This window comes from Xenopus laevis, chromosome 6S, assembly GCF_017654675.1.
Source record: "Xenopus laevis strain J_2021 chromosome 6S, Xenopus_laevis_v10.1, whole genome shotgun sequence".
NCBI lineage: Eukaryota > Metazoa > Chordata > Amphibia > Anura > Pipidae > Xenopus > Xenopus laevis.
Window position 1 is genome coordinate 26,469,495 of NC_054382.1, and position 12,855 is coordinate 26,482,349.

The following is a 12,855-nucleotide window of genomic DNA, read 5'->3' on the forward strand; positions in this document are numbered from 1 at the left end:
GTCGAACCAATCAAATGAGAGGAACATTTTGTCGTCTGGTTGCCCTAGAACATGTTAGTTATTGGCAAACATCAGTGAAGCTATTGCTTTTGTTATATCTTATTATTACATAGGGAAATGTTTTCTTTAAGGACTGCTTTAGCTTTTTAATGTTTTATTTCTTTTCACCCCCAATCGAGGCCTCGTTGCTCAACATTTTATATGAAACATATCAGCTCACTCCCACTCACAGAGATCATACTTTGCCACCACTTTGGTGCGAGTAGGAGGCCATTATATTGTGTTTATTAATGAGCACCTCCAGCTTCAATAGACGTCAGTTTGATGTAATTGAGGGTGAAAGCTGTATACCATGTCCTGCATACACACAACTAGCCTAGTATTCATCTTGTAGTCAAATCAAAATGTGGTCTTCCTGTGCACTATGATGACATTGTATGTGTACATTACAGGACATAAAAACCTCTTTTGTTCTTGGGACCAACACGTTGAAGCTTTGGTGGGTCTTTTTCTCGGCAGCGACTCTAATGATTATGACTTCCGGAGAACAATGGATGTTTGAAATGGCATCATTTTTAATGGAGCATTGGGCGACAATCCCACAGTAATGTGCGTGTTGAGAAAAGTCAACCGTCTGCTCCCAACTCGCCTGGAAGCAGAAGGCAGTACAATAAGGTCACCTGCTCAACCCACAAACGGTGTGTTAGCCCAAACCTACCTGACATGCAGGTTTCAGGCCGGCACACATAACTAAATCCCACTAATTATCTTTGAATGTCCAACACTGTCTGAACGATACAGACATTGCACAACTGATTCAAGTATTGTGTAATGCCATAAGCAGCAAGAGAAGGGAAGGTTTTAAGTGCATTCTCATTTCCTGATATGATTGGCCTTTAGGAAGAACTGGTTGACTCCATCTCTTGTGCCAAACCATCTGTCATTACTTGCTTATGGCCCATCAGCTGCCCCATCATTCAGGAGTCTCATTGAAGACAGCTTATACAGTTGTGTTCAGAATAACAGCAGTCCGACATCACTAACCTGGTCAGTCACTGTTTTTGGTAGAAATTATATTTCTACATGCCAAATAATTTACTAGGAGGTGTAGTAGAGTCATAGAAAACTAACAGACCCAACAGTCATGACGTGCTGCTGATTCTGTGTCATTGAATCATTAATTGAGGCTTGTTCCAAATAAAAGCAGTGTTCAAAATAATAACTTCTTCCAAATAATAGAAGTGTGGAGTTCAATTAGTGAGCTCATTCATTCTGTGAAAAAACAGGAGTCAATTACGGCCCTTATTTAAGAAAGGAAGGAGCAAATGTTGTGCTTGTTGGTTATAGTGTATTTCTCTATATCTGAGTAAAATGGGTTGTTCCAGACATTGTTCAGAACAACAGAGTACTTTGATTAAAAAGTTGATTGGAGAGGGGAAACATATAAAGAAGTGCAAATGAAAATGATTGGTTGCTCAGCTAAAATGATATCAAATGTTTTAAAATGGCAACCAAATCCTGAAAGACGTGGAAGAAACTAACATTGGAATGGATAGAAGAATAGCCAAAATGGCAAAGACTCAGCAAATGATCAGCTCCAGGAAGATCAAAGAAGGTGTAAAGTTACCATTGATACTGTTACAATTAGAAGAGGCCTATGTAAAGCCATGCTATTGGGCAAGAAGCCCCTGCGAAGTCCCATTGTTGAAAAAAAGACTGTGCTGAAGAACTTACTATTTGCACAATAAACACATTGACTGGCCTAAAGAGAAATGGTGCAACATTTTGTGGAATGATGAAAGCAAGATTGTTGTTTTTGGGTCTAGCAACCACAGTTTGTCAGATGACCCCCAAAAACTGAATGCAAGCCACAGTACAGTGTGAAGACAGTGAAACTTGGTGGCACAAGCATCATGATATGGGGATGTTTCTCATACTATGGTGTTGGGCCTATTTATCACATACCAGGGGTCATGGATCAGTTTCAATACATCAAAATACTTGATGTTGTACATGTTGCCTTATGCCGAAGAGGAAATGCCCTTGAAATGGGGGGGTTCAACAAGACAACGACCCCAAACACACCAGTAAATGAACAACATCTCGGTTCCAGACCAACAAGATTGACGTTATGGAGAGGCTAGCTCAATCCCCGGATCTTAATCCAATAGAAAACTTGTGGAGTGACATCAAAAATGCTGTTTCTGAGGCAAAACCAAGAAATGCAGAAGAATTGTGGAATGTAACAGGAGCCAGAAGTTGGTGGACTCCATGTAACACAGATGAGCAGCAGTTCTCAGAAACACTGATTATACAACTAATTATTAGTTCAGTGATTCAAAGGAAAGCAACATCTTGAAACATATTTCAGTTTATACAGTGAATGTTTTAGTTTGTAAAGAAGAATACAGACACTGCTATTTTTTGGAACAGCCAAATATTCCCTTTTCTTCACTTTCTGTAAAGGAATAACACAAATGTGATCAATTTTTGGAATAGAATGTGCAGTGTTCGCAATGCATTTATGTGTATGGAAATAAAAACTATTATAAAGATTTTGAGCTTTATTCACTTTTTTTTAAACACACTGCTATTATTCTGAACACAACTGTATATGAAACCTAACAAAAAGAGGATTTGGAATTATTCTTTTTCCTTAATCACACAATAGCCCAGTAGATAATCCGGTCATTTATGAAGAAACACATGGAGCAGAGTGTATGAAACAATATCTGCTGCTCTACAGCATAAATCAATCAACGACACATTTGTTTCTACAAGTCAATTTAATGGGATTTACATGATCGGTGAGCAAAAAATATAAATATCGGTCTTGATTCCAAACACTCAGTAAGGCAGCTATGAATACAGTACATGGAATTCCTATTTCATTTCCAAAACAGCTAATAAAACAAGTGCTTCATTTAAACACTGATTATTTTGTTTGACAGCCTCAAAATGAAAAGCAATTTATTGAAAGTTGGTCACAGTTGTGCCCCAATTGCATTTTAGTGCAGACCTGTGCCACACTCATTGGATTAAAGGCTATAGTTCCTGAGCTGAGCCATAACTAGGGACACTCTCTAAAAAAGTGCTGGTCTAGCTGGTATGGGAATGGGAATCAACAGCCACTGTTTTGAAGTGGCTGAAGGATGTTCGGAGAACACATTGTATGGCATCTGTTGGCATGGGATATCTTAAAGCAATTTGGTATGAAGCTTTCAAGGAAGGAATTTGGTCACTGAGATGTTATAAGGTTTGTTATAATGTGTCGTTTATAATGTACATCCATAAAAATCTGCATTGCAATCAGGATGGAAATATTGTGCGTAGAAGAGTTTTAAATTTATATGAAATTCAACAGGTTACACACAGGCTCCATGATTACTCCTTAGTGTAGAAGAAGAGAGGGCTTCCTTACTCAAGGTCTATCATGGATGGTTTGATAGATAAGCTGGTAAGATTTGTATATGCCAGACATTCAACAGTCAAAAAGAAAAATGTAATTGCAGTTCATTTAGTCACACAAATGGCTGTCTTTGTGCTTCATCATTTTAGAGATGACAAAGGACATCCTTGTCAATAGTTGCAGTTTTTATTATGATAAAGCAAAATACTAATGTCTATCATGGTGAGGACTATGAGTAAATATGAGGCAAAGGGGCTCTCTATAAAGCGACCTCTAGAAGCAGACGAGGGGATGTAGCTGAAGACCATCTTGCTGACTACCACTCTTTCAACCACTTGCAAGATGCAAACAGACAGTTGCTCAGTAGACAACCTAGCTTGTAATTTCAACGGGATGTAGCTGAAGACCATCTTTCTGGCTCTTTGATTGGCTGCTAGTTGCAAGATGGAAGCAGCCACTTGCTCGTGTGACAACCTAGCTTGTAAAGGCATTGCCTACAAGCCAGACAGGGCACCAGACCAATAGTTGCTGGTAAGTTCCTGTCCACTAGCTTCAGTGTAACAGGTGATATTTGCTTGGGTACCTGAACCCACATGGAACATCCTGGACCACTTCGTTACTGCAGTTAATCTATGGGAAATTTGCATATCTAACTTAATTGGAAGAGATTTTTTACATCTTAACAAAATACAAGATATATAATATTAGAAATACTGCTTCTCGGCAGATAGGGAATGAGCAATATGGCTTCTCTGAACACCTCCTACTCAAGGTTTCTACTAATGATTCAGTAATTGAGAAGTCCAGAAAACAGTATCCCAATGGCTGCTGATAAATAGTGAAGGAAGTTGTAAATATATTGTTTTAGCAAAAAGGAAGCATAAAATTATTTTCTATAGAGGGGCAGATTTTTGTATATTAAACCCATAGGCCGAAAGCTGCTGCGTATTTAAGCCACCCAGTGTGCGTATTAAACCAAGCTGTGTGTAACATTAAATAATGCAGGTTTTACCCAAACATGCATAAATAGAATTTTATTCTTCGAATAGGAAGCGTGGTCTCCACTAGGTTATTAAAACTGACCTTTCAATAGTCTCATATCCTTTGTTTTATTAAATTACAATAGCAATCAATAAGTTTCATGGGTCCCTGACTCAAAAGGAAGCTCGGACAGTGCTAAGCTAAAGCAGGAATTAGACTGGATAATGATTAGACACATATAAAATATATGGATGCCATAAAATCTCAAACACATTCTAGAATAAAAGATGTAACCTAAGACTGAATTAGAAGACTGAAATGTTGTAACATATCCATTAAATGACTAAGTTAAATTCCACTGGGCCGTAGACTTCTTCTTAAGGGTTCGCAGCAATGACCGTCGTTGAGTTAGGTGGTGATGACTTGAATCTGGGGAGATAGAGTCCGAATTTGCTTTCAATTCCTGCAAACGTGGCGACTGCTAATCTGTATCCTCCTACGTGATCAGGATTTGGAGCCGGCAGCGTGATTCGAGATTTAGGAACTGGCTCTGACCCTTTCGGTTTCCTGTAATGGGAGAAATAAAATTCACTTTAAACAAAGCGCTGAACATCGCAGCTTAACAAAACGAGGAATGGAACCTGCACAAGGGATGCATTGAAGCCAGGCTTCTGTTCAGGATTCCTAGCACTGTTTGGAGGACACAGTTTAGTATTTGGCTCCGTTTAGAATTTTGTGAAGGATTTGGAAGTTGCCTAATGTAGAAATTATGGATACCTCCACCCACCTGAAACATCTGACGAATAAGTGTAAAATCGCACCAATACCTAACACGAAGTTGCTGAATTGGGAATCCTGGCATTTTGAAATGAAGTACAATTGATACATTTCCTTGACATTCTGATAAAATATGGGAACACCTTGGCTTATCTCTTTTTTTCTAATGTGATTTTTTCATCAAGGGTTCAACAGGCAAAAGCAGTTGGATTCTATTATTCTATGGGGAATCAAATTAGAAAGCAGTGCTAAAATCTTCTTAAGTTTGGGACTGCATTGTGGAAATGAAAAGGGGCGTGGGTACTTTGTGCAGCCTAGCCGCAAACTTACCCTATCCAAATGTTGAGAACAGCAACACAACATTTGCTCAGACAGTGCATAGGCAACGCACATAAGGAAATGTCAGCAAATATGAAAGCTGAATACTTACACTCCACCAAAATCAACATAAAACCATCTCTGCAGGAGTTCGTATGTCACCAGGGTCACACCAAACTGTGGAGAGGATCTAAACACACGAGCTTGAAACATAATGGATAGTCGTTAGTTTATTATTTTCTAAATGACTTGACGGCAATAAGATGAAACGAACATTCTTACCTCCAGCCCCTTTCCATAAAGCTCTGTGACCTTCCTCTTTAAGAATTTTCCTAAAGCAGTCTATGACGCCACTGTAAGTGGTCTGGCCTGCGCGGGCAGCAACTTGAAGTCTTGTCTTGATGACATCAGCAGGGGTCACCAAAGATGCAGCTGGCATACCTGTTGAAAAAATAACTCATTAAAAATAAATTATTGTCTAATTTCTCAACCATTTTTAATAAATATTTAATAAAATTCAGTAATAAAGTAACCGTCATGTAGATATAAGGCTCCATAAGAAATGGCAAATTCCATTTGTATTTCCCTTAAAACTGGAATATATTGGATTATTTAATTGTTGCTGTAGATTCCAATTCTGCCATACATATTACAGTAGTTCCCTGTTGGAGGTCCAATTTGGTCAGGCCCCCTTAGCTCTAAACAAGTATACAGATATAGGACAGTATTGGTGTAATTTGTCATAATTCCAAGAATGTAAAAGACAGAAAATGCTTTTCATGTCACCCTGACTTTGAAGATAGGCTTTCATGTATATCAAGAAACAGAAATGCCTATTCTCCCCAAATCTCACCCTAACTGGCCTTCAGACTGAGCTTTCAGATCTAGAAGAGCCACTGAATAGTCTCTGCAAATGTCACCATAACTGATCTGCATGCTGGGTTTTCAGAGCAAGTAGGAATTCTTCCAGAATTTCACCCTACCTGATCTTCAGGCTGGGCTTTCAGGTATATCTGGGAAAGTGGCTATTCTCCCCAAATCTCGCCCTAACTAGTGGGTTTTCAGATGTATCTAGAACAGAGGTCCCTAAATTTTTTTCACCAGTGAACCACATTCAAAAGGTATACTCCCTAAAATTTCACCCTAACTGACCTTCAAGCTGGGGTTTCAGGTAGGAGGGAAATGTCTATTCTCCCCAAATCTCACCATAACTGGCATTTAAGGACTTTAGTATGATAGAGAGTGAGTGATATTTGGAGGCAATTTGCAATTTTTCTTGTGTTTTTTTTAAATAACTTGCTCAGAATTTGCAATTCTATAACCACTTGAAGGTGAACAACCCCTTTTAGCCTGGGCTTTCAGAAGCATCTTGAAGAGTCATTGGACATACTCTGCAAATTTCACCCTGATCTGCAAGCTGGGCTTTCAGGTGTATATAACAAAGCAAGTAGGTATGCCGAGATCTTTAGAGAAAGAGAAATAGTTCCAGCGCTCAGTTTGCCTTTAAAAAATGATATGTTAGTACCATACTTTGGTCAAAATATGTAAGCAGATGTGCCATGTCAAGGCCCCTCATTGTACGTGAGTTCTACACTGTTTGTGAGCATTATCGGTTTGTAGTGCATTTAAAATCAAGTCCCCCAGCAACCAGTGTGACTGAGTAGTAAGCCCATTGTGCACTTACCCTTAGCTCAGGAGCTCGAGTGGGAAAGCTGGGAGCTTTTAAGCCACAGCCAAAAACCAAACAGCTGTGTATAGGGTTGCCACCCGGCCGGTATTTTACCCGCCTAGCCGGTAAAACACCTGCCGGGGCCGGTATTACAAATTTATCGGCAATGTAGCTGCGGGTTACTTGTAATACCCTTACAAAAGCCCTTGCCCTCCGGTGAAAACCCGTGGCTCCGCTCATTTTGTGTCACGGCCCGCTGGCCCTGCCCCTTTTTGTGTCACGGTTCGCCCCTTTAGTTCCCGCCCCCACCACTGGCCGGTAATTTTTTTTTTTTAAAAGGTGGCAACCCTAGCTGTGAATAATTTCCTTCCTACACTTACAGCATTTTAAGTTTGTAGGTCATTTAAAATCAAGTCCCCAGTAAACATGTGGGTTAGACCGAGCGCTGGGACAATGGTGTCTACAGCAGCGGGTCAATGTCGCAGTGTAAATTAGACCAAGCGCTGACGATTTCTTTCTGTGTTTCATGCTGAAATCTTTAACTGGTCCTTAAGCTGAACCTCCTAAGCCACCGCTCTGTGGCCTCCCAGGACGGTTAACAGATCAAGGTCATCAAACTCTTCATTCAAAACCAAAAAATATCACATATATTATATATAAATAAAAGCTTGTTCTTTTATCAGCGCCAATATGAGAAGATATGCCATACATACACAGTAGCCATCAACCTTTTAATCACTATGGTCTAGCCAAAGAAAAAAATCACTATTCATACTCAATATCCATTTTACCCTTTAAATGTAGAAGAAAACCCCAAACTGTGCTTAAGAAATCACAAACATGTTTCATGATTAAGTTCAGATTTCTGGAAGTGGAAGCTATTCTGCCTTTGTTTTTTTCACGCCTCTCTGTGGCTCCTGGCAGGGAACACATGTAGAGCTGAAAAAGTACTTCAGCCTCACCACTACTGCCGCCACCACTTACCCACAGGCGCGCGCATGCAGGAGCGCCTGCCACCACCTTAAATAACCCGGCTTCCTTGTACAGAAACAGCGCTGTGCAAAATCAGCAAACCAAACAGAGCTAAGGTTTCAGGAAGCCTTTCATCTCTACCAATGCATTCGCTCTGCAACCTTCTACTTCTCCACTCTGAATTCTGGATGATGATTTCAATTTACAATGGCAAAAAGAAAAAAAAAAACAGTGTACATGGTCAAATATATATTGTGTTTCACATATAAATTAGAAAGGAAATAAATAACACATGTCAGAGTGTGTTTGTGAATCGCCATGCGCCAACTGTTACAGAGGCTTCATCTCCGTGTCCTGAAAGAGCGGTGGCCTTATATTAGCGCAGATACAGAACAGATGAATAGACTGAACAGAAGGTAAATTAAGAAATATGGTTACAAAATAATGCCAAATATGGGAATGTATGTTGGTAGGAATAAGTACTGCAGATGACAAGGTCAACTTTTCCAAAAACCTTCATTTGGTGAGATCTTCTAAGCAGAACCATCTGGCCCTCTGGTTTCATTCTGCACTGCCTGTGGGCTAATGAATTACACGTTCCTTGAGTGGGATGACCTGCATGGCATGCCGGCCTATAGAAATAAGTGATACTTATACAAGGTCAAACAATCATGATCTGAATGAAGTTATGAGTCCCTCTACTCTGGGCACATTTTCAGAGCTGTGCAAACTGACAATGAAAGAATGAAGCCCCAAGAGAAGTTCCACTCTAATAAATGACTGCAAAGCTCTAGAATAATTTTATGATTAAAAATGAAAAATCTACACCTAAAAAAAGCTCGTTTATACACACACACATATATATCAATAGTAAAGTATATAAAGGAAGAATTGCACACTGGCTCAGTCACTATATCCACGATTTCCTTTGGGGGTTAAATGTAAAAGATTTTCCTTTACCAATTTAATCAATAATAAAAAAAAAATTCATTGTTGGGGGCCCAGATGGTGGAGGTTACTAGCTAAATTATTAGTATTTGTACTTTAAAGGGGACCCGTCACCCCAAAAAAATTATTCCAAATCCTATTTTATCACATTAGTCAAGCAAAATTAACTTTAATTACACAATATACATTATTTGAATCTTGTTTCCTTCAGTCGACTGAGGATTATTAAATTCTGAAGCTAACTGCACTGGTTTCTTAGTTGCCACGTATTGAGATTCTGCTGTAATCCCTTTTGAATTATATTTATATTCAGTATATTGTAAAATAGTCCCTAAGCTCAGTAAGTGACAGCAGCAAAGAGCATGTGCAGTGAATCAGCAGAAAAGAAGATGAGGAGCTACTGGGGCATCTTTGGAGGCACAGAACTTTACTGCTAAAGGGCTCTGGTTGCCTTGAGCTGGTACAGAAGCCCAAAACATAATGTACAACATTTCTAGCTACGTCTTTAGTTAAGCTTTAGTTCTCCTTTAAGGCTTCAGTTAATCATTTACAAAAACTGCACATGGACCATCATGAAGTATTATTTTATGAGGTCTCAAAGAGATGTGATGGGTAAAATAATTGCAGAAATATGAATGGGTATGAAGAAAAAAAAGCACACACGGCCGGTGTAAATTAAGCAGCTCTCTATAGCTTCATATTTCAGTGGCTCCGGATAAGGCAGTATCCTAAATAGCACTTGCCGTACTACTTAAGATTTCTTAAAAAAAGAAAAAAAGCCTTGAAGTTCCCAAAAGACAATCCTGTGTCAGTCCTGTTGACATTCACGGCGCATATTATATTACAGTAGAAAGAAAAATAGAAAAAGTTCTCTTTCTAGTGTTGTTCCATATCTGGAGAGATGTGTACGGCGATCATGCTGCAAAACGTTGATTCCAAGCCATTGTAGATGTTGTAGCCCCGACATAAATGAAACTATAAAGACTGCCTCTGTGACTGAACTTCAAAAGAGAATTATCTCGGTCTGCAATCACATCAGCGGCTTGAAAGAAAACGACTGAATCTCAGAAATTGTTTGGCTTGTAAATGTATGCTTCCAATTCATGGCTGCACACAAGCCTCCATGTTAAAGGGTTGTTTTGTTCCAATAAAACGGGTTGGAAAGAGACAAGGATAAAGGCATTTGTATCTGATCAGGCTTCTATACAAAAACATTCTTGAATGCTTAGGCCATACCAACATACCAACCCTGGGAGCCATCGCCATCAATAGACGTGCACAGGTTGTGTTAAACAAGAACCGATATGCAAAAATCTTTTAATAAAAATGTGTATAAGAGCTGGGAACCCATACAATATGTTCCAATGTCTGCTCTTGAGTGATTGGTCAGGATGCATTTTTGAGCAAAGACAGCTCGGCTCCTGGGTTCTGTCCAGCTGATCAGTATCTAACTGCACATGTTCATTCATACCAACACATTAAAGTCCCGCTTAAAATTCGAGATGTAAACTGAAGAACAAAGGGCAATTAATGTACATTTAGCCAGTGAAGAACCACAATGGTATGCTCATTTTGCACCAGATGCACTTAAGAGAACCAACTCACATGCCATGCTACCCAGGGATCTTAGTTTGAACATTTCCATCTCGATGAGGTGCAGACAGGATGAATATTCAATTATTCATTGCTAATGGGTGAAATAAACAGGTTTCAACACAATCTTTGTATCAGAACAAAGAGGGGTATTTCATTGGCCAAAAAGGTTAGATAAGCAACACAATTATATCAAAATATGTCTAATAGTGATGCGCAGATCAGGTTTTCCCTGACCTGCGCCTGCCATCCGCCCTCCCTCCACCCATGCCCGCGCCCAACTTCCGGGTTCCTATTATAGACCCGCGACCCACCCCAACTATAATGTCACAAAAGGGACAGGGTGAGCAGGCGCATGTCTATAAAAGTTCAACCCGGAAGTCGGCATTTGTAAGTTCGTGGGCAGGAAGAGCTGTCAGAAGAGCTAAAGTCCCCCCCCCCGGAACGGGGGGGTGCCAGGTCGGCCTGACGGTATCGGGCTGGCCCGCACATCACTAATGTCTAATGAACTTTTCTAGGTGGTTCATTCGACGAAAGAGACATCAAATTACAATTGGTGAAAGGAAGCAGGATTACTTTACTGTAAAGATGTTTGGTGGACAACCTGGTTTAAGCACAGGAGAGGTAAATTAGGCCAAAATATGGGATGTTTGGCACATTATTCCTTGGAAGCCTGGCTAGGAATTAGTACAATATGGCAAAAAGGCATTAAATACCTAAACTGTACTCATTCAAACCCATCAGCATAAGCTTCTCCAGTCAATAACTTGCCAGATTAGGTCAATGCCCCTTTTTATAGTTTTTTACTAATTGCACCTGCGGTTAATTGACCATTGTGTATAATCACATTTACTTTATTGCGTAGCACTTAAAGTAAATGTGATTATACAACTACATCACATAAATTACATACATAGAACATATGGAGTAACAAACATCACAATCAATACAGGTACAAAAAGGTGAGGAAGGCCCTATGCATAGGCATACAATCTAAAGGGAGTAATACACAAGGTGTGGGAGTGGGCAAGATCGAATTAAGTGGGTGAGAAATGTGGTATTGTATGTGGTGTTGCGTTTGGTAGTTAAGCAGAGTGAGGGTAGGATTCTCGAAAGATTTCTTGAAAGCAGAAAGGTTGGGAGAAAGTCGGACAGACCGTGGGAGAGAGTTCCAGAGGAGGGGTGCAGCCCTTGCAAAGTCTTGAATGTGAGCATGTGAGGAGGTAATGAGAAAAGAGTTGAGTAGCAGGTCAGTAGAGGAGCATAGTAAGTGGTTGGGTGAGTGTATAGAGATGAGTTCAGAGATGTAGGGTGGGGCAGAGTTATGAAGTGCTTTGAATGTCAGTGTCATTAATTTGAATTTGATTCTGAAAGGTAACAGAAGCCAGTGCAGGGATTGACAGAATGGCGAGGCAGAGGAGGAGCGGTTGCTGAGGTGTATGAGCCTCGCAGCAGTGTTCATTATGGACTGGAGAGGTGACTCTCTGGAGGGGGAGGCCAATTAAAAGAGAGTTACAGTAGTCTAGACGCGATATGATGAGAGAGTGAATAAGATTTTTGGCAGCGTCTTGGGTGATAAATGATCGTATTTTGGATATGTTCCTTAGGTGGAAGTGACATGATTTAATAAGTGACTGGATATGAGGAGTGAATGACAGGGTAGAATCTAAAATAACCCCAAGGCACCGGGCCTGGGGAGAGGGGGTGATAGTGGAATTGTTATCTATGATGGATACTTCCGGGATGTTACTGGTGTTAGTTGGAGGAAAGAGAACCATTTCAGTTTTAGAGAGGTTTAATTTAAGGTAGCGTTGCGACATCCAGGTAGAGATAGCGGACAGGCAGGAGGAGACGCGAGTTAGGAGTTCTGGGTTGAGATCAGGAGATGAGAGATAGATCTGAGTATCGTCAGCTTAGAGGTGGTAGTGGAAACCATACGAATTTATTAATTTGCCGAGGGAGGAAGTATAGAGGGAGAATAGCAATGGTCCCAGGACAGAGCCTTGAGGAACTCCAACAGAAAGAGGTAGGGGAGAAGATGATACTCCATTGTAGGAGACACTGAAGGAACGATTGGTGATGTAAGAAGAGAACCAGGACAGGGCTTTGTCATGAAGGCCAAGCGACTGGAGGGACTGGAGGAGGAGAGGGTGATCTACAGTGTCAAATGCGGCTGAGAGATCAAGCA

At 40.3% G+C, this 12,855-nt stretch overlaps 1 protein-coding gene across 1 annotated transcript in view; it reads right to left on the reverse strand.

Annotated features, from left to right (window-relative positions):
• Nucleotides 1-2,767: 2,767 nt before the first annotated feature.
• slc25a13.S (solute carrier family 25 member 13 S homeolog) overlaps nt 2,768-12,855 on the reverse strand; it is a 97,001-nt gene continuing 86,913 nt past the window's right edge. Inside the window, exons 16-18 of the mRNA XM_018269193.2 lie at nt 5,768-5,926; nt 5,598-5,688; nt 2,768-4,957 (exon numbers count right to left, since the gene is read on the reverse strand). Coding sequence (XP_018124682.1) covers nt 4,768-4,957; nt 5,598-5,688; nt 5,768-5,926 — 440 coding nt within the window. The 3' untranslated portion in view covers nt 2,768-4,767. The remainder of the gene's footprint in view (nt 4,958-5,597; nt 5,689-5,767; nt 5,927-12,855) is intronic.